This window comes from Pezoporus occidentalis, unplaced genomic scaffold (assembly GCF_034315485.1).
Source record: "Pezoporus occidentalis ecotype Australia unplaced genomic scaffold, CSIRO_AGI_Poc_V1 ctg16, whole genome shotgun sequence".
Lineage (NCBI taxonomy): Eukaryota > Metazoa > Chordata > Aves > Psittaciformes > Psittacidae > Pezoporus > Pezoporus occidentalis.
In genome coordinates, this window is record NW_026913425.1 from 4,040,001 (window position 1) to 4,062,500 (window position 22,500).

The window sequence follows — 22,500 nt, forward strand, 5'->3', positions numbered from 1 at the left end:
ATATGTGTAATATACAAGTTATGTATGTACATATGTCATATGCAAGTATAATTAGGATAGGAAGTAATCTACATTGATTCCTTTTATTTTGGATTCTTTCAGTTAAAGTTATTAAGCTTGTGTTTCTTATGACACTATAGAATGTCTACTAAAGTTATGCCTGTAGTGGTTTGTATGGTTGTAGGTTTTTTTTCATCTATAAATGACTTGTGTACTTGAAATGCAACAGATTTTAAAACAAGAAAAATCAGCGACCACCACTGCACCCCCAAAAAAAACCCTTAAACAAACAAACAAAAAACCCCAAATCCTGTTTCTAGATAGATAAATGGTCAAGGAAGAAGAGGGGAACAAATTATGATGTGGATATTTTTTGTGCAGAATTCTGTTGAAATTTTCAGGTGGTGAGTAAGGGGTAGTATTACTGCATTATGAAATTCCACTTCCATTTTGAAAGCAAGTTACTGATTTAATTCAGTATCTCCCCAGGCTACATATTCAGGAGAAATGCCTTCATGACATTTAGACAAACAGTCTAATACAGGAAATGTTTTCAAATCAAAACTTGATAGCATTAAACATCAGCATCCCAATCTTACAAATGATAAATGGAACATTAAATTGGATCATTTTGATTACGGAGAAAAGCTCAGTGGAAAATTTTCACAGAAAATTGTCTCATACTTCAGGTGTCTTGTGTTCCTTTTTTGAAAGTAGAATGTTTCAAGTTCTGCTTCTGAAATGTACAATTACTACAGAACTAGAAATAGGTAGATAAATATGGATGCAATTCTTAAGTATTAAAATATGAGAAATATGGGCAAAAAATCAAGTTAAATTAAGTTCTAACCAAGGCTAGAACATGTGGGCCTTTCCTGTTTGGTAAGAGTAAGGAAAACTGAATATCAATCAGTTTTAAAAGTTAGTGTGCATAGAGCAACATGAGAATATCAAAATATAATGTGAAAACACAAGTAATGAAAAACATTGTGCTTTTTTTTTTAGCTAAGAAAATAATTAAAAATGATGGGTTTAGTGATTGTAAGTTGCCTTCAGTTTCAATGGCATGCACACTTCAGTATGCAAATTGACATAAAAGCTGCATTTAATCCTATCTTTCCCTGATCTTCTTTGCTGTTCTCATTCAAAAAAAAAAATCATGTGTCTCATAGGTTGATTAAAATTAACTTTTTTGGAACCTAAAAATAGCAAACCAAGTAATACTATCTGGATTTAAATCAAGTAACCTTGATCAAACAATTAACTAATCCTCTATTAAAACAATATCTGCTGATGCTAATGCTGGAGCTAGTTCCAGTAGTTGAAATTACAGCCACTGATTTAGTGTCTTTATTAGTAGTAATTAGGTTGTCTTTCCCTAGTACTGTTCTCAAAGCCAGTACTTGGCTGACTTGTAGAAACTGGTCTTATCGATACCTGCAGTACATGCTCTGTATGCTGCTTAAAGGTTCTTTGTAAGGCTGAAGGCCCTTTCTGATGGTGTGACTCCATGAGCGTTGAGATGAGTTCAGGTGCATGTTGTCACAGCCTAACTTATGTCATCTGTTGTGGAGCCATAGCTTAAGGCTATTTTAGCAAAAACTTTTTTGATTGATGTAAGCCCTAATAAAAGCAGGGAAGGTTCCTGCTGTTGCAATATCAGTACATGCTCTTTGGAATTTTTCTCAAGATACTACTGCAGTGATGCTTTTATAGCAGCTTCACTTCATAAAAGGTTCTTGTCACCCCAGTACCATTCTGCCCATCCTCAGCACTAGAAATTCTAATAGGGTACTTAACTGTGACAAATTAAGAATTGATTTGCTCTAGTGCGCTAACATGACCATGAAGCTCTCTCTACTAGGCCTTTATTTATCCTGTTTTCATTTGTGTAATATATTTTTTGCTTCTTGAATGTAATTATATCCATTTTGGCTGTTAAGTCCTCCTTAAACAATCTTACGTGGGCTGATCTGATGCTTATTCTTGTTTGGGAAGGATTTTCTTTGGCATGCTCTCAGGTTTGCAGTAGCATATCAATGTTTAGTTTGGTCTTGAATTAACTGATCAGAAATTACTTTGTAATTCCCAAGATCCAGGAGCATGTTTTGGTTCAGATCTAGCATTACGTGATCCAGTGTTTACCTAATGAACATAAGCAATAAAGTGGAAGATGCAACAGCAAAATTGAAGTAACAATTGCATTCGACACCATCCCGCATGACATTCTTGTCTCTAAATTGGAGCGACATCAATTTGATGGATGGACCACTCGGTGGATAAAGAACTGGCTGCATGGCCGCACGCAGAGAGTTGTAGTCAATGGCTCAATGTCCAGCTGGAGACCAGTAACAAGTGATTGGTATTGGGACTGATCTTGTTCAACATCTTTGTTGCTGACATGGACAGAGGGATTGAGTGCGCCCTCAGCAAGTTTGCTGATGACACCAAGCTGTGTGGTTCGGTTGATACCCTGGAGGGAAGGAAAGCCATCCAGAGGGACCTCGACACGCTTGTGAGGTGGGCTGATGCCAACCTCAAGAAGTAAGGCACAGCTCCTTTCCAACCCTAATTATTCTATGATTCTATGATTCTAACAAGCAATAATAAAGTTGGATAATGGGTTGCAGTGTAAAAATTACTGTAAGGCATCAGACTAGACTTCACCTTAATATTCCCTTCTGACATCCAGAAGTATTTACATTGCTCTCAACATTTAATTTTGCTTGTTAGCAAAAAAAAAAAGCATTCTATTCTGAAGTATGGGTCCATTATTAGGATTCAAAGATGGACTCTAGTCCTTTGAAAGAGAGGCCATAAACAAAATGGCTATGATTGAAATTATGGAACTGTCATTTTGTGTATAACCCCCAAATCAGCATCAAGGTAAATGGAGAAAATATTCAAAGGAACACAAGATTAAGGCTACTATGTAATTTCAGAATTTTATTTTACATTGTTTTGTATGAAAACTAGTATGGGAAGTAATGCACTTAATGGCATGAAATGTGGTAATCAGGAGAAAAATATTCTGGGATCACAGTTTTTGAACCTAAAAGGGCTTTTTCTTTTCAGTTACACGTTATAACTTTTTTCAGTGTTACTACTAAGAAGGGTGTCTGTCATTTGTCTAATAATGAAGGTGTAGTGGTGTTATTTAGTATTGAATATGAAAGAGGAAACACCAGCTGACTGGAACAATATAGGACACTTGCGAAACTGTCAGAACCTGGATGATATTGAGAAGGTCTGGCAAGTGCTGATCTAATAGCTGATGATAACAGTGTTTTCTTTGCAGACATTTCATATTGTTTATTTTGGCTACCTGTGATGTGAGGACACTTCTGAGATAGATTGCTTTCTTCTCTGTACTACTGCCTTTGTTAGCACTTATCCAATCTACAAGGCATCTTAGCTATTTCTGTTACGTATTTGAAATTAAGTACCAGGATATAGCTTTCTAAGGATATTCAATATGGGTGAATCTACACAGAATCTTTAAGAATACTTTCAATTTAAATTATCCTCATAAGCATCATTATGCATCACAGCTAAACTTAGCATTTCCTAGATGCAGTTTTTTGCAGTGGTTAAGAATCTTTATTTAGTAAAACTGTTCATTACCTTATAGGTCTGCAACTTTCAGAATTGTGTTATCAATAGTGTAACTTATTACTGTAATATAACCAGATTAACACAATCACTTGATTTAATTGCAGATTGGCAAAAGAAAAAGTTATGTATGAAAATGAAGTAAAACAGCAAGAAGAAAAGATTAAAAAAATGAAAGCTGAAGCATCTGATGATTATGGAATTAAGAAGCAGGTAAAATATCCTAAAACTTGTTTTATAAAATCCTTCTTTGCTTTCATTTAACAATAGTCATCCTTAAATAAAATAATCTACCTTTTTCCAGACTCCTGTTATATAAGTACTAGACTAAAATTGTGTCAATTATAAAAGTCATAGTAAGAATTTGTAGAGCTTCCTGTACTCCAGAGCTATTAAACTATAAGGAGACCTTATGGATTATGTAGTACTTGGTTTCAGGATGGCTGTCACTCACTAACAGTGTGTATGAGGCCATACATACATGGTCTGGCATTTAGGTAAACTAAGTGCTTGCTTGCTGGTAAGTCCAGGTGTTACAATGAAGTGAGACTGTTTGATAATTAATACGAACATGAAACATTTCAACTCCTGAGTGAGTATACTAGTGTCCCTTTTGTTAAATCATGGACCTAAAAGAGAGAGCAATGGGTATGCAACTGCTCCTACCAGATGTTAGAGTTTGTAGTGAAGTTTCCAACTAGCAAGGTGTATGCTATAGTTTAATCTGTTCAGGAGTACATTTTGATGTCACTGTTACAATATGACTAAACGACTAAATTGTTCTTGGAAGTTTTCAAAGGATAGTGTCTGCAGATGGTTGTTATATAGCCTTTTGGCAGGAGAAAGAGTGGCAAGTTTCCTTCTAACTGGGAAAATGCTTGGGTTTGGGAGATTCGTGTTTATTCTTTACTGAAGAGTGACACGTGCTTAACTGTGGCCTTTATATTCTTTCAACTAAATCTTTTGACTACGATTGGGTCTTTTTCCAAGCATTTCCCAGTTGTTTTCTCTTAAGTCTTCAGAGAAACTGAAACTGTAAATTAAGATTATTTTAACTTTTTTACTATTATACATTATAAAATGTAACCTACTGTTCTCCAATCTTCATTTTTAAATGATGGAAAAGTAGGTTTCAGTATACTCAAATATAAAAATAAAAAAGAGAGGAGAAAGACCTTTTAAAACAAGCTAAACCAACTTTTTTTAATAAGTTCAGATTTCAGTTCATGTGTGTATGACTAGCCTTGCTTTTGTTATGCTGTAGGAAAGAAATGCAAATAAAGAATTTGTATACAAATAAAGAATTGTATTTATAGAGCTGAGCTGTTCTTCTGCCTCACCATGGTCTGAGACACCAAGATCCTACTGAACAGTAGCCTTTCTGAAAATCCGCTGGTGCTAACAAGAACTAATGAATGCAATTCTCATTTTTAGTGTCCCACATTTATCAGATTATTTGACTGCACCGTGGTATTTCTGCAGTGACCTGCAAGATATCATCAAAGTCAAAACCAGCAGAGGCTGTGAACTTCTTCTGTGAAATGAAATGTTGCACAGTACCTGAAGGTATTCTCAGAGACCAATGACAAAAGCCTTCACAGAGAACAGTCTCGATTCATTCAGAAATTGCCTGATTCACTTTGAAAGCAATCAGTTTCCTCAATGACACCTTCAGTTCTTCTTCTTCTTTTAGTGCACTTTTCATTCTGGAAGTTGGTAATATTTCAGGTTATGAAGAATTTGTAGGCTCAGAAAGAATGCACACTCTTTTTATAGAATCAAAGAAAATTACATATTAACAGGAGAGCTTGATCAGAACCGTGTTTTGGATAGAGTTAATACTTTGAGATGTTCTTCAGGAAAAAAAAAAATCTGTGGTTACACATTTTAAGAATTGCTTTTAGTTAATAATTCCTAATCTGAATAACTATGTATTTAAAAATATGGTTGTAGTCTTTCTTTCAATAATGAAAAAATGAGGTATTGGCTAAATCAGGTATGTACATACTTATCAATCCAGGGTTAAAGGAGAGATGCTTACCTTTTAATGCAATAATATTTTTATTTAGCTTACTAATTACAACTCTGCAGTAGAACATATGGTTTAACAGTACACAAGTGACTATGGAAAACTGTACTTTAAAATTAGTATTGCTGTCCCTACAGCATATGTAGACTTTAGGTTGTGTTTGGCCTGTACTGAGGGATCAGTCCCTTTGTAGAACAAGAGTTGAGTTTGACTAAGTATTTTTCTCATAACTCCTTATGCAGTGGGGCAGCTTGTTTCTGTGAATTCCAGTGGTCTCCAGCAGAGGTAGTGACCAGCTGGGGTAGTTGGAAGTTGTTAACACTGTACAGAAAGACTTGCTTAACAAGGAGCAGATTCAACATCAGAGAAACATAAAGGACAGTTTTATCACAGTGCTGGTATTCACTGACCAAGATTATTACTTGAAGAACCTATTGGAGGGCATGAGAAGACTGTTATGGTAACCCACGATAGTTCTCTTCCCCACATCTGAATATGCAGAGTCCCAGGCCTGTGTTATCTCATTGTTATGGTAAACCAGGGTATGTTGCTTCCCCCCCATCTGCTCCCACCTTTGTACAGGCAGCAGCATGATGGTGGGTTGGAATTTGGACAGTGGCACCTGCCATACCTCAGCAAGCTCACTGAAGAGCAAAACAGGCCATTGTATGTGTATGACAGGTTAATCAGTGCATGTTTTACTGTTCACCCCCAAGCAGGGCTCTGCTGCATTCCCCATTTTGATTATCATCAGTGTCCTGTGGCTCCCACCATGGTAACACTATGCTTTCAATAAAGCCAGACCTTTTAAGTCAGTCAATGTTGTACCATATCCCTGAGGGGTCAGCAGTTGCTATTCACCTATAACACCCCTATATTGCTATTGTCCTGGGCACAGGTTGTATGTGCACTGCTTGCAAGTTGCAATTCGTGTACTTCAGCTGAGTCTGAGCTGGGTGAGAGCTACTTGTGGTAGGTTGTATATCAGAGTGAAAGAATCTCTAGCATTTTGAGGCAAGGAAGCCCTTTTGTTTCCACCACAGCTTATGTGGAAAAAAAACACAACAAAAAACAACCAGCAACAAATCAACAACAACCTGAACATCACTCTGCTATTGTCTGTTTTTTATCTATTAAGGCAGATGAGAAATTTAGAACTTAATTTGAACCAAAATGGTAGAAAAAAGACCATAAAAATTGAAGAGCAGTATTTGGGGAAAAGTAGACTATGAAATAAAAACTTTCCTATCTCAAAATCACACTTATATTCAACTAGAAGACTTGTAGGAAAAAGGTTTATTAAGTAATTTAATAAAATACTAAATTGAAAATAATTTTATTAAAAAGTATTCTATACAAAATTTTATCAAGTTTGAAAAAATTAGGAAAAAATATTGAGACTTGATATATTCCACCAGGTGTAATTCTGCATATACTTCTGTGGAGGGTCACGAAGAGCCCTGACTGGTAGCAGTAAGTAGTGCAATTTTATCTCTGTGTGGAGTTTTATTTCATAATGAAGACTTAGTTTCTTCACAGTTGTAATGATTATCAGTGTATGAAGACTTTACCTGTACTAGAAACTTTTCACACTGTAATCACTTAAGAATGCAGACTAATGATAGGAACCAGTAGTTTTATGTATTTCTGTGGTTGTTGAGGTGTTTCATACATAAATAAACATCTTTTCCCAGCTAATGCTTTTAGGCTACTGAATGTGAGAAAAGCCGGAAGTACTAACTCCTCGTTTCCTTTCAGTGGCATTGTAGATTCACTGTTAACTGCCAGAATTTTTACTGATAATTTTTTACTTTTTTTAAAGTTATCCTACAGTTCCAAATTACTCCTTGAGGATGTCGTCTCCTAATGAATTAAGTATCCAATGGATCTAACATAATTTAGTATCTGCATGACAAAGTGTACACAGGAGTACATAAAGTACATCTTGCTAACACACAGGTTTTTACAAGTATCAGTGAAAACAGCAGTAGTTCTCTTGCTTTGTTGAGTGAAAGGTAGAGTGTCTCCTGAAACAGTTAAATACATTTGAAACCAGTGTGTGTTGTTTTGGAAACTTACTGTAGAAGATGATAATTTGTTGCTAATTTTATACTGGAGACGTGCTCTCTGAAAGAAACATAGTAATGTTCTGTAACTTTTTCAATTTAAAATGTCTATATATTCTCTGTCTCAGAGAAATATTCCAGTTCAGTTGGCTTTTTACGTTTTTCCTTCTTTCTGCCCCCACCTGACTGGTACAAACAAAGGTTCATTCCTCTCACCAATCAAGTACAATAAGGTTAGATGAAACATACAGTTTCAGTCTGGTTATTTTCATATTTTTTAAAGAGATAGTTTTTGTTTAATAATCTGAACTTCAGCTCTATTTGGTTAGGTAAAGAGGCAGTTGAAATGCTTATGAAGAGTCTAACGCTCCCATGTATCTATTTAGACAGCATCCTTAACAAGTAAGGTTTGCTTCCTTTAAAGCTAGCAACTTGGAAGTTTCTGTACTAAGTACAGAATTCTATTCCTAACATATATCTGGTATTAAAAATGCCTTCAAATGTTGGTTCTATTGCCTCATGTATCATCTGAAAGAGACTAGATGATGGGAGATCATTACTGTGAACTTTTTTCCCCTTGTTTTCTAAAGGCTGTTTTCCTTTTTATCTAGGCAGGTGTAAGTATATTTTGGTTTCCAGACTTCATGCCTTTTATATCCTAAAGCAATCTGCTGTAGAAGAAACAAGATTAGTCCTCAGCTAAGAAGAGCTGCAGAGAAAGCTCTTTTGAAATACTGAGGCATTACATCTAGAGGGTTGTCTCCCACTTGTGTGGGTATTCCTTATAGAACACATTTTTACTACATAAAGCAGAAGGCATCATCTCAAGCAGTTTACCATACACCTCGTTCTATGGAAGTTAAAAACCTTTATTTACTCCTTAACTGCTGAAAGTGTAATATGCAGAGTTGCCAGTCTTACTTTTAATAGTCCAACAATGAATGGGTAAAAGAAAAGTGATAATACAAACAAGACCTAGAACTTTGTGGGTTTTTTGTTGTTTTTTTTTTTTTAACATTTGTCACCCATCTTTGCATCATCAGACAGGTTTTACCCTAGATCCTCTGAAAGAAAACTGGAAACAAAGTTTTTAAACCCTTTCTCTTAAAAAGTACTTGAACTAAGAACTTAAATATATGACACTTAAAAAATACGGTGATAATGTCTTACTACAGAGGGCCTTCCTATATGCATTAATACTGAAAGGAGAATACAACATAGTAATGACAGAATGAAGTAAGTCATTTAAAGGGAACGCCTTCTGTTGCAGGTTGTCCTGGATGCAGAGGAGCTTTCATATTTAAATATCTAACAGATTTTCATTTCTAAATAGATTTAATGTTACTGAACAACTCTGCACACCTTTTCTTCTTAGTGGTTTGATTTCGGATCCAGAAATGTTCCATGAAATAAATGTGCCCTTGTTTAACTCTGTAGTTGTTTTCTTTAGGAGGAGGCAGGATTTTCAGATTCAGTGGGGTGCCAGTTTAGTAATTTTGTTCAAAGTGCATGGTGAGAATAATCTTTCTCCTAAAATGAAGCACAAGGATAAGTAATAACTTTTTATGCATGATAAGCATCAAAAATATGAGCCTGCTGGTCTTTGCTTTTCATTTTTCTTTACCTTTGTCTTTCAGTCAGAGCCTCCTGCAGTGTGCACACAATGTGATCAATAACTCAATAACTTTTTTCATGCAGTAATTATCTCTATGTGGTATTATCTGAACACTGTTTTTCTTTATTACCCAAAAGATGCAGGAGATATTTATATAACCAGCTGATCCCATTTTGGATGAAGCTGCTTCATGACAGCGGGAGAAAGTTTGTTTTAAATAGCCTTTTTAACAAATGCTGTACAGAAAGCTTACCAGGCAACACTTTTTTTTTTTCAAGAGAAAAATATTCTAAATAATTTTTCACACCTAATACTTTAATTAAGCACAAAGTATATGGAAGTGTCCTATGAATTAACAGAGTTTTAAGCAATTATGCTGAGTGTCTTTTAATAAAAAAGCCTGTTCCAGAAATAGGTACAACTGTTCTGAATTCCTAGATGATGACTAGATTGATTTTTCAGAGTAAAGACTTACCTTAAAAAATAAATGTTCTTATCTGGAATACATTCTTATCTCATTGGCTTCTGATTTTCATAGATTGAGCTCTTACAAGAGTCGCAGATGATGATTCCAGACTGCCAGCGCAGATTAGAAGCCGCACATGCAGATCTTACTCAGCTACTAGTAAGTATGGCACCATAACCCACTGATCAAGAAATGCTGCTCTTCCTTGATGAACTCGGATAAATATGCTTGTCTGCAGCGCAACTGCAGCAAATTAGGACTGACGAATTACTTTTTATAGGTCCCAAGACTAGTATCCTATAACATACCAATATTTCATTTTAGATAACTGTCTTTGGAGACTTGGTCTTCAGTCTGTAAAACCTGTGTGTGTTAGAATTTTAGAAGCTGTCTTTAATGGAATGTACACTCAACATACTCTTATATATTGAACTGCTAGAATGGACTCTGAATTTCTGTACTAGTTACATAATCAGAAAAAAAGAGTTCGCCTACTTTAGGTAGTTTTCTAAACAGTGTAGATGTACATAACATGCTTCTAGTGAACCGAAACATTCAGAATACTTTTATTGCGCTATGAATAAGAAACAAGACATCAAAGTCCTTGCCAAGTACTGCTTTACATTTTGCTAGTGATGTGAGCACTAGTGCCACATTTTTAAGATACGATACCTGCAGGAATAAAGAGTTTCTTGTACAAATAGTATCACTAAAATTATACTAAGTTTAGACATCATGATGCTTATTTTAAAAAGCTGCCTTCTCATCAAGAAATCGGCTACGAATGTAAATGCGACTGTGAGGCTAAAAATACATACCCTAAATTAAGCCCCACACACATTTGATGGCTGAAATGCAAGTCCCTTCTCAAAGGAAAACTTAAGGTGTCTTATCCTCAGGTAGTATGCCTGTACTAGTTATTGAACTAGTTACTTAAGGGTTAACTGGTCTGGATTTCAGCATCATGCAGAAGTGGTGCTATTGATCCATACAGTGTGTGCTGTACAAACTTAAAACAGGGAATGGAGTAGTTATGGTTAAGAATTTAAAAGTCCTCAAGAACTGCTTTCTGTGCTTACCTACCTTCAATGGTTTTATTAAAATCAACTTTCTAGTGGTATATTTTCACCGTCTTTTCACTGATCTCTATTTGGAAATTGAGCTAATGACTGCTACCCCTCTGGGTGGTACGATTATCCAACAAATTCCTCATCCACCAAACAGGTCATCCATCAAATCCATACCTCTCCGATTTAAAGAGAAGGATGTTGTGGGAAGCATGTCAAAGGCTTTACAGAAGTCCACATAGATGACATCTGTAGCTTTTGCCTTATCCACTGATGTAGTCACTCCACCACAGAAGGCCACTAGGTTGGTCAGGCAGGAACTGCCCTTGATGAAGCCATGCTGGCTGTCTTTAATCACCCTCCACTTCTCCATGGGCCTTAGTGTGGCTTCTAGGAGGATTTGTTTCATGGTCTCTGCGGGCACAGAGGTGAGGCTGAGAGGTTGCTAGTTCCCAGGTTCCTTCTTTTCTACCCTTTTAAAAATGGGTGCAATGTTTCCTATTTTCCAGTCTCCAGGACTTCACCGGGCTGCCAGGACTTTTCAAATGTCAGGGAGACTGGTGTGGCAACTACATCAGCCAGTTCCCTTGGGACTCTGGGATGCATCTGGTCAGGTCCCATAGACTTATGTAGGTTTGGATTCTTCAGGTGGTCAAGAACCTGACCTTCACTTACAGTGGGAGTGGCTTTGCTCCCCCAATCCCTGTCTTGTGGTCTGTCCACTTGAGAGGTGAGGGAAGAGAGGCTGCCAGTGAAGACTGAAACAAAAAAGTTGTTGAGTGCTTCAGCCTTCTCCCAGCCTGTTTTTACCTTCCCCCCCCCCCCCTTACCTTCTTAAATGTAATATATCAGTTATTTTCAAAGTACTCAGTAATTTTGCTTTTGATTCCAGGAAAAAGAAAAAGAATTGGAAGAAGCTGAAGAGTATAAAGAAGCACTTTCCATACTGGAATCAGTGAAGCTGGAAGCCTAGAAAGTTTTTCAATACTCTCTCTTTATATGCATTAGCACTGGGTCCATTCCACACTTTTGTTTGACTATGGCTCTATTACTATTGTTGACTTGCTAAGGTTCCCTTTATGCAAACTGGCCTTTCTCTAACTGCAAGATGCATCAAATAAAGGATGTTCTGAAACATCTGTGTGTTCCATATTCCGACAAAATATAAATATTTCCAGTTGATCTATACTACAAAAAAGTAAAAAGCCAATTTAATGTAAGTGTAATAGTGTAGCAAGTAATATACAGAACTTAATCTGACCACCTCATGCTAAGAATCAAAGTTTAGTTATAAGGAATATGAGGGACCAATAAATATGTTAGAATGAAATAGAATGGTTTGGCTTGGAAGGGACCTTAAAGATTTACCTAGTTCCAAGCCCCTGCCATGGGTTTTAGAAGCACTTTATATTTGAAATAATTTCAATAATTTTAATTATAGTATAAGAATCTGTACTGAAAGAGGAGAGGGAGTAAATGACCCTTCAAAATCACCCTTTTTTTTCTATGATGCAATTTATCGCTAATATTATCAAGTATGTACTCCTTATCTTTGCACCCAAGACACAATTAAGAGCTGATTCCAAATCTTCCTCAATTTGCCTGGCATTGATTCCTAGAGCCAAATTCACACCATTACCATTGATCAAAATTCTGTTATTTTTTTTAAGAAACAGAATTTAGCAGCTGACTAGTATGTTGTCAGTTGGATCTGCTGGTAAGAGTTATGGACCAAAGGCTCTTCCTGAAAACATCTTGGTTTTAGTGACATTTTTTTGAACAAGGCTCATCCTGGAAGATGAAAGAGAACTGATGGGTAAGGGAACAGTGCTTAATCTGCCTGGAAGACCATTAAACCATTACATACAAAAGTTGTGGTTCTTTCAGAATAGCTTCTCTAAATAGTAAAAGGTAAGCTCTGCTGATAAAGCTTTTTACATTAGTTTTTCTAGCTTGAAAGTGCTCTGGCATGTTCTATAAACGCAACACAGAGCACAGTGTACCTTTTGTGTGGTGCTATATTGAATACTTTTAATAAATTTTTTTGTTAATTTGCTTGAGTTTGGGTAAACTGCAGTTTCATTACCTCTATTTGTGTGCCTTAAGAACACTGGGAGTAATAAGTCTACTTCTCCATTACTCTTAACACTGCTCTGACAGATTATCAACACCATAAGATTTCTGAATGTTTGCAGAATGATCTGCTTTTGAAGTGGTCACACACCAGTATTAGAGAGTGCTAAGAGGTGAAACTTTTTGTGACACTACTATGGTTTCATAAGAGTACATGCATACTTTGCCGTCATTGAGTGGCATGTGGTAAATAAATGCTGAGCTAAAAAGGAGATGGGGGTGTCAAGTCTGCTGGGTAAAGCAGAACTTAAAAACTACTCTTCTTCAGAATTAAAAATACACACTTCTGGAAAACAAACCCACAGAGAACTGATGCACAGTTGCTGAGCACTACAAGAAATGCAGGTCAGAATGGAAGCTAAACAAGAGGCATGACCTGTAGTGGCTGAAGGAAAGTAGTATTGTGGTACACTTTAAGCTGGCATTTAGAGTTAAAGGCATTTGGGACTGCGGAGTTACCATATAAACCAGACTCCAGGGAAAAGTTTCTTGGTGCAGTAGTTTCTAGTGTAGAGTGGTTTCTCATGTTTCCCCTAATACTTCTCTGTCCAAGCTATTTTCTAGCTCCATCTGACTTGCACTAAGCAAGATGATACTCTCCCGTTTCTTTCTCCTTACAAAGTTCTCCAAAAGACTGTGCATGTTCTGTTGTATAGAAAATAGCCAGCTTCACTGATGAAAATCAAGATGAATTCATACCTGAAAGTGGTTTCTTGTTTTCAGATGCCTCTGGAAATGTCTTAACTTCTGAGAGGACAGTAGAACAATACCTGTAAAAACTACATCAAAAAATTATGACAGGCCAGCAATAACATAGGACTGGCCCCTGGAGGCTGTTTGGCAAAGCCATGCATTACTCATGCTAGCAGAGTAGTTGATCCAGTGATAGATTATGGTAGACTGCATTTTTCCAGCAGAGCTGTGAGTGGCTAGATGTAGATTATTCATAAAGATAATTATTTTTACTGTCAAAACATTTATCATTTAGACTAGATCCAGGTTCCATAGTGAAGTAAAATGCAGAAAACTAAGTATAAGCAGCAGAATTGTTGCTACCCTCTCAGACCCCAAAATCAAAAGGTAGTAGCACATCAAGTAATACCATATTATTTCTGATTTCAAGTTTATTTACTCTTTTTGGATATTCATAGTCTGCATTAGCAGATACAAGAGACCATCATAAAAGAGAAAAGTCCCATTTTTGACCTCTGTTGTCTTAGGAAGCATTTTTGACTTCTGTTCTCTTTCCACCTCATCACTGGCATTACTGATGCCATTCAAAGTCTAAAATAGATGAATTGTCTTTACCTTTCCATACAATGATATATCTTAATTTATCACTCAGTTTTCATGCTGCATTTTTTACACCCTGGACAGAGGTACTGTTCTTTCAGTTATACCTCTGTTGAGGAGGTTTAAGAATTTTCCTGATGGTTTACCAGATGAACAAAGTATTTGTTTTACTGAGAGGTTATAGCAGAACAGCAGTGGATGTTACACCCTGACTGAAGAGAAGAGGTGATTTGAGAAGAAGAAAGTAGACTTATGATAACAATTTGGAAATTAATTATAATTGCTCTGATTACATGTTTGTTCACTACTATCTGCTTTTAATTTTACCCTTGCGCAATTAAGATTCTTGCCCTTCGATGCAGAAGATGTGCTGCATCCAAATACAACTATGGAATAAAGTTGGTACCTTCACATGGAAATTAGTATTTCTTAAGTCCTCAGTTATACTGTATAATCAAAACTCTGCCCTCTTTTCCTTCACTTGAAAGATAACCACAACACTCAGGTAATTTTTTATAACTAGCTAATTTACAGGCCAGTTGCTTTTCTTATGTTACCAAGTTAGGGTTGGAATAGTTAGGGTTGGAAAGGACCTTAAGATCACCAAGTTCCAACCCCCCCCGCCATGGCAGGGACACCTCACACTAAACCATGTCAGCCAAAGCTCTGTCCAGCCTGGCCTTGAACCCTGCCAGGGATGGAACATTCACAATTTCCTTGGGCAACCCATTCCAGTGCCTCACCACCCTTACAAGTAAAGAACTTCTGCCTTATATCTAACCTTAATTTCCACAGTTAAAATTTAAACCCCTTAACATTCCCATGGCCCTCCTCTGGTCTTGTTCCAACAGCAACATGTCTTTCTTATGTTGAGGACACCAGAACTGTACACAATACTCCTGGGTCTCATGAGAGCAAAAGGGGCAGGATCACCTCCTTCAACCTGCTGGTCACATTCCTTTTGATGCAGCCCAGGATACAGTCGCTTTCTGGATTTTAATTAATACAAAGCATTTTCTTACCTAGTGATAATTTACCAAGGATTCTTTGACAGTAAGTTTCTTTCAGTCATAAAAGTAACCATGATTCTAAAACAATGTTTCTGACAAGCTTTTAATAAAACACAAAATAAAGTCCCTCAAAATTCTACACAAAAATCAAACCTTGCAATTTATTAGCACCATGGTTTGGGTTGCTGTTTTATGGTGTTTATGTTCTGGGAGCAAGGTATGGAAAAAACAAAAAAAACCCCAACATTCCACTCCTCCCCCCCCCCCAAAAAAAAAAACCACAAAAAAAAAAAAAAAAAACAAAACAAAAAAGCACAACAAAACAAACAAACCAAAACCACAAACAAAAGCAACAAAAGAAAAAGCCAAAAAACCACACATTTTACTTTCTCTGAAAGTTGTTGAATAGTTAAGAATAGGATCCAAGAAACATCCACACTTCAGCACGAACCATAGGAAGCACATCATTAAGCCACAAATCCCTTCCTCACCCCTATTCTTCCAGCTTTAACTGCAATAACTAAGCTGCATCTGTCTGGGATTTGCATCTCTGAACTTCTGCTTAGACTGCAATGTCTTATGTCAGTTACTTCCAAAATACAAGCAGAGGAAACAGCTGCCACCACATCCTTTTACCCTCTTAGTCATTAGCCAAACAGGTACCACTTCACTGAAATATGGAAATCTGTTCTTGTAACTGGTTGCACTATACTAAAAACCAACCAACAACACAAGTAAGAAAACTGAAATTTTTTATTAAAAAAAAAAAAAAATTGTAGTATGGGGAAGAGGGAAAAGCACAGTAAGGTCTGAAAGCACTTCCACAAGGAGCTTCACTATGTACAGGTCATTTCTGGCCACAGCTTACTAGCATAAAAGGGAAGAGAGTGAATAATGTTTCTAGTTTGTTTTTTTATCCAGACAAAACATTGCTCATTGAGTTGAATTAGCTGAATTTCACTAAGATCACACAGCACAAGTTAAAAGGAGATTTATCCACTGAAACACATCTCCAGAAGGAACAGACACAAAGACTTAACTTCCAACAGAAAAAGCCTATCCTGCAGGCACATAATTAGCTACAGAAATGGACAAGGTATATCTTAAGACTTCACCATCCTTTAACAGGAGGGAAAAGCTAACTGTACATAGATATTTTGTGTTAAATCCACAGAAAAGGATAAAGGTGGTACAGCACATCCCTTTTAGAAGCCTTCCAAAGTACCTTGAGATAGGAAAAGGGGACTGACTGCAGAGTGCAAAGCCAATTAGCATAGTGCCACTGAATCCAAGGGCATGCATTTCGTAAATGGATATTCTGCAGACCTGTGAGCATCAGAATATACCCCGTGCTATGAACACTTGCAACACTATAATATTTTGACTTTCAGGCAAGGGAAAAGTTTGAGCTTTTATAATGGCACTCACAAAAGGCAATAAACTATGCAAGAATTTTTAACCTGCAGGAAATGTAAAGATCAGAAGAAAGAAAGGCTTATCTGCCTGTTTTCAAATCTTTCCTGCTTAACATAAAACAAAGGCTTGAATCCAGATCTGCCAGTTAAAAACCAAGGAAAAAATTAAAATTCACAAACACAACTCCCTCCTCCTCCTGCCCCCCAAGCTGCTCTACTTCCTTAGAACAATACCACTTTGGCAACCCACCTCCTGCACCTCTGGTGAAACCCTTCAGCTCTGACACGGACTGAACTGGCTGTAAAAGCCCAGGCTGAGACCTCTCCCACCTAATACCCAGCCACCAGGGTTCAAAACATTCTCCTGTGGGCATGGGGAATAAGAATTCAAGTTCCTGGTTTATCTCAAGCAAGCAGAAGGGTTTAGATCAAGGAAAATGCTTAACTACTGGCAACTCATTCTCAATAGACCAGGGTCCTCCGAATTTCCACATCAGCGGGATAGTAGGATAGGTGGCTGCACAGCCTCCTAGACTGCGTAGTTACCAAAAATTTACTACTAAAATTGAATTTGGGGTCTGGCCACTCCAAAAGGTGCAGTTCTGTTCAGCTGACCTGTATGGCAGAAGAGGTGAAAATGCAAGTGTGTGTATTTAATATGTGGGTGATACAAGGCTGTTCAGTATCATAAAGAACAAAACTAGAAATCAAAGGGTTTCTGATTAATTTGAGAAAGTTTAGATTGCATTTCAGTAAGAACAAATTTAAATGAAAAATGCAAATTTTACCTGGTACATTACAACACAGTGGACTCAAAGCTGGAAATGGTTCTGAACAAAAGGACTAGGTTATGGTCCAGATGATTTGTTTGTTTGGTTGGTTGGTTTCCAACCTTTTTATTTACATTTTTGAATACTCATCACTAATGCAATGCCAAAAATGAGTTAAATTCCCATTTGACAATGATGTTTATTTTGTGCACAACTGACTCACTCAGGGAAAGGTAAGAGGCCAGAAGTTTGGACTGAAGCTGGAAACTTAAGGATGGGGCTTGTAAGGCACCAGAAGTGAACTGTGGGGCCTGCTAGAAGCAACTGGGAGGGAAGCAGCAAATTCAGTTGAAAGTTTCGCCCGCAGTATGGCCTCAGAGCAGGACTACAAGCTTGAGGAAAAGAAGAAAACATGCTGCTTATGGCCTAACCACCTTAACAGCCCTCCTCCCACCTGTTCTCTCAGAGCATCCGCTCTTTATAAGGGCACCACAAATAGGTAACAGAAAAGGAGAACCACTTACTGGGTTCTCTTCCATATGCAGTCTTGGCTATATGCTGGTTATTATATGTAACAAAGACCTCACAATATATCCACGTGATGGACTTAGGGCTTCAGAGGAAATGGCACAAGAGATGGGTAACTGCTACCTTCCCCAGTTTTCTAAACACATATTCAAGCACAGTGAAAAAAAACAGCACTTGAACTTTGTACATTACTTGCTAGCATGTTCTAGGATCCCGCATTCTGGGGCAAATGTCACTTGAACTCTTGCAAAATCCAAAATCTAGAGCAACTCAACATAGACATTGCTTGTAACAGGAAGAAGGAAAACTCCAATATTACAACAGTTTTGTTTCCTGACTGAAGATGTTACATTAGATGGAAGGAAACCAAATGACGCATAGAGCGAGCCTCAATTAGTAAGGTTAACAGAAGCCAAATAGGTTGAAATTGGGAAAATAAGCACATTATTTATATATCAATTACTACTTGCTCCCCATTTCAACAAAAGGAAATAAAATTTTCTCGTCCTTCCTATAATCCAGAGGCCTCCTCCTGCCCCAGCATAATTAGTGATAAATTTCACCACAGCTCTCCATAAGCAATCAAAAAGGCTACCTAATTAAAAAAGTAATTAGTTTACACAGATAGATGTGAGTGGGTAGATTAGTTTATGAAAACAAAATGAAATTCCTCTGGATGCTTTTAGTGACTTGGCTTCCTGCTGGTTTACAGTTTCTACACACTTCCAAGGGAGTGGGTTAAAAATAATAAGACAATCCATTTGCAAATGAAGATGGTATGTTTCAAAACTAATTGATCAGATATGTCAATTGTACAATTTGTCCTCTGTTTTCAACACACAAGATGAACTTCATATTTCTGCATAAAAATCAATGCTTCCACAAAAGAATTAACATGTTATGTTTCGTTCTCTTGGATCATTTACACAATACCTGCTACCATCATCTAGGCACCAAGCTGAACCAATGCTGAACCTAGAGGAAGAAGGCCTTAGTGCTATCACCCAGCACACCACAGGATCTGTAAGAAGCTAGAACAGCTCTTGATAGCAGACCAGACCAAGGGCTCTTTCCTCTAGTCATCCTGCTGTCAGAGAAGCCAGGGGAAACACCTTAGGCAGGAATGCAGCAATGTCAGGATGAAGATCAACCCACACATTCCTATGTGCCAACTCCTGCAATTTCCTCAAATGCAGGGAGCTGTATTCTCACCCTCTTGAGCTGGGGTACACGTGGGGAACACAAAAGCCAGTAGCCATCACTCAAGGGAAAAGCACAGAAGCAAGTTTAACAGCACACCTGATGAAAACTAGAAAGCTCTGCCAGGGAAATTGGTGAATTAAGAAACTTCCTCCCTCAAAGTCCTTATCATGGCCAATACCTACTGATGGACCTCACCTTCATGAAAGAAAACACCATTTGACACCTTGAAAAAAAATTGCAACAAGAATTCTAACCAGCACAAGAGAGCAAGCTACCTTCTGAACAGAGTGGGTGGGGAAAAAATAGAACAGCAACACAAAAAAAAAAACAAACCAAACAAAACCATTACTCCTAGTTGAGCAACCTAAAGGGTTGTAAACTTATATTTTCATACTACTCTAAATTAAGAAGGTATACATGAAACTGAAGTTTTTAACAGCGATATCAGATACAACTAGCTATACTGAATTATTTAACCAATTTGTTTTCAAAGGATCTTATTTTGCCTGCCTTCACTATTTTTTGAGTGCTACCCCCTAATTTGAGGAATATTGAGTCAACTGGAAATTTCTGGCTAATGTGAACTTCTGAGAACACTGAAGACATCTGAAATTCCACACATACCCTTGGGCACAGTAAATGGAGCTAGTTTGGAAAAAAGAAGCTTTTGGAGTGATCAAAATTAAGCAATTTTCACAGCAAAGCTAGCAAACCTCAGATTAGTTAGTCAAAGTAATTTTAAATCAGTAATTATCAATATTACATACACACTGTTCAGCAGCTTACGTAAAGTCAGATGGTGAACCTGGTCCATTTCTGAATATTACTGAGCTTTTACAGAGACAGCATCTAAAGAGCCATCACATTAGGTCCTCACTGCACTGGGGGCTGTACAAATGAAGGAGAACAATACTTCAAGGAAGTTTATGGTTTACAGTCTCCAATGATCATGTGAACTCAGGAACAAGCCATGCAAAAACTTTAAAAAGAAAAGGTAACCAAGAGTCTCAGCTAGGAGGAAAAAATCGTGGCCACACCACCAGGCTACTACACGCAACCTGCAGAATTTCTTGACAGTCTTAAGCATAGATGTTAATTATTCCGGGATATTTTAAGTATGAAGTATGTTATATTCAGGCAATTAATACTGTTAACCAAGCAAAAATAATTATTTTCTTACGAGAGAAAAATCACACACATTGCAAGGTTAACACATTAAAAGGTACTTTTAATCTCTAGCTGTTTTTTTAAGAGTCTTATGTGCTAATGCTCAGGTTGTCAATGGTGGTAAATCTGACTGAAGTGCCTAGGTAGACAGGGTAGGATGAAGAAGAATAAAAGCTGAAGAGACTATTGCCAGGTATTTAGACTAACTCTGGATGCACAAGAGTTGGGTTCCAGGCAGAGAATTAATCCAAATGCCTATGCCAAGCCAAAGAGAGAATCACACCCTACCTCCTGAAATCCAGCAGCTGCCCAAAAGAACATACACTGTGCTAAAAATGGAAATATGGCAAGATGATCACAAAGGACAGCATGCTTTGCAGTCCAGAGTAAAGACCTCATAAAAATGTCACAAGACTACTTTTTGAGCTAGGTCAGGTAAGTTCTACCAACACTTACATACAAACCAGCCTCCTTTGAGCTCTTATTCCTACTAGGAATCTCAATAAGCAGTCCAAGGAACCTGCTACTGTTTTCAAACACTGAGTTCAAAAAGGATCACACTTATCCTGACTGTACTGGGCTATTTTATCTCTGCCTCCCTAATTCTCTCCCTGCAGAGCAGAAGGAAGGCATACTCTGAAGACAGTGTAGAAGAACAGTGACAGCTGGGAGCCATTCAAAGTAAAAGCCATGTGCGGGAGGTTTCCTTCCCCAGCATGTCACCATCCCCTGCACAAGGCTCTCTCTCCTGCAACCCCTCACTGCTTCATTAGCTGTAAATGATGCAGCCTAGGAAGAAAGCAAAACTTTATTAGCATTCAGAGAGGCCAGCACTGCACACAGGGACTTGATCTGCTGATTACCTGCAATCAAGCCCCACACTGTGTTCTGGCTCCCTCCCCAGTTAGAACATCCCAACACATGACTTTCTCTCTAGTTCCTCACCCTCAAAGAGTAGAAATGATTAACATCACCATACCTTGCCACCCCTGACTCCAACACTAAAAAAGGAAACCCAGAAATTCCAGCTGAAAACCACTCTCACACAGCCCAATCAAATACGAAAACGGAGAGAGTTGCAGGACTCACTGATTCCAAAAGGTCTCTTTCAGCCCAGTCTTACAAGATGTCACCATTGTCACCAAGTTCTGCATTTTCTGTGGATACAAAGCTAAATGTATTCATGCAAATTTATCCACCTAAGTCATAGCTACTATTCTAGGCTGAAAGTAACCCACCTAGAGAAGAGATCATTAATGCCAGGTGAAGATAAACCAAAGTCAGGCACTTACCACACTTGTGGCATGTTATTGCTCTACTATGTTGACTGGAAGCCTCTACTAATTGGATGAGTACAATTCCCCCAGTGCTTGTAACTAAGGGAAAAAGCACCTGCAGTCTGAAGCAGCTGCAGTCATAAGCACATGGCTGCTCTTCTAATAAAGGGAGGCAAAGGAGGTTCCAGGGCACTAATAATTTAATGGCTGGTCACTATTCTAAAGCTAAATAAAATCATTTTCTGTATAGTACTCCAGTCCACAAAAACATTAGTCTCCCAACATGCAAAGCAGCTTCTGCCCATTACAAAATTTTATACTTTCTTCTCAACTGGAGCATAAAGAAACAATGGCTTTCAGTTCTCTAGCTTCCCTAGCAACACAGGATGCAAAATTCTGGGTGCTGAGTCTCAGCTCCCCTCATAGTACCCTACTTACTGTAAACATTGTCTGTAATTAATCTCTGCTTTCAGTTGAAAAGGGACAGCTAGGTTTAAATATCAAGAAATGAGAAGACTTATGTTGAGATGGGTACAACTCCTCACTACAGCTGGATCATGAGAAAACTGTCCCACATTCCTGACGTTTTTAGGAGGCAGGAATCCTTCTTTTTGCAGAATGTCATTTGATACCTTGTAAGCCATAACTAAATTATCAGCCACTGGCCAGGAAGAGAAAGGCCTGCAGGGAAGAGTTTGTGTGTATGCAGAGAACACAGATTAAGCAACTAATAGAAGGTTTGGAAATGAAGCCCAAAACAGAAAGAGTATTTTTTAAGAAAACATTTATTTACCTTTTTCCAGCCAGTACCAGGGTCTCCTGAGAATCGTGACTTTTTTTTTTCCCTTT

General features: G+C 37.6%; 1 protein-coding gene across 1 annotated transcript in view; it reads left to right on the top strand.

Annotated features, from left to right (window-relative positions):
* The window catches only part of TBCA (tubulin folding cofactor A), a 28,928-nt gene extending 16,013 nt beyond the window's left edge, over positions 1–12,915 (top strand). Inside the window, exons 2-4 of the mRNA XM_062612356.1 lie at positions 3,720–3,825; positions 9,861–9,947; positions 11,748–12,915. Coding sequence (XP_062468340.1) covers positions 3,720–3,825; positions 9,861–9,947; positions 11,748–11,828 — 274 coding nt within the window. The 3' untranslated portion in view covers positions 11,829–12,915. The remainder of the gene's footprint in view (positions 1–3,719; positions 3,826–9,860; positions 9,948–11,747) is intronic.
* The last annotated feature ends 9,585 nt before the right edge of the window (positions 12,916–22,500 follow it).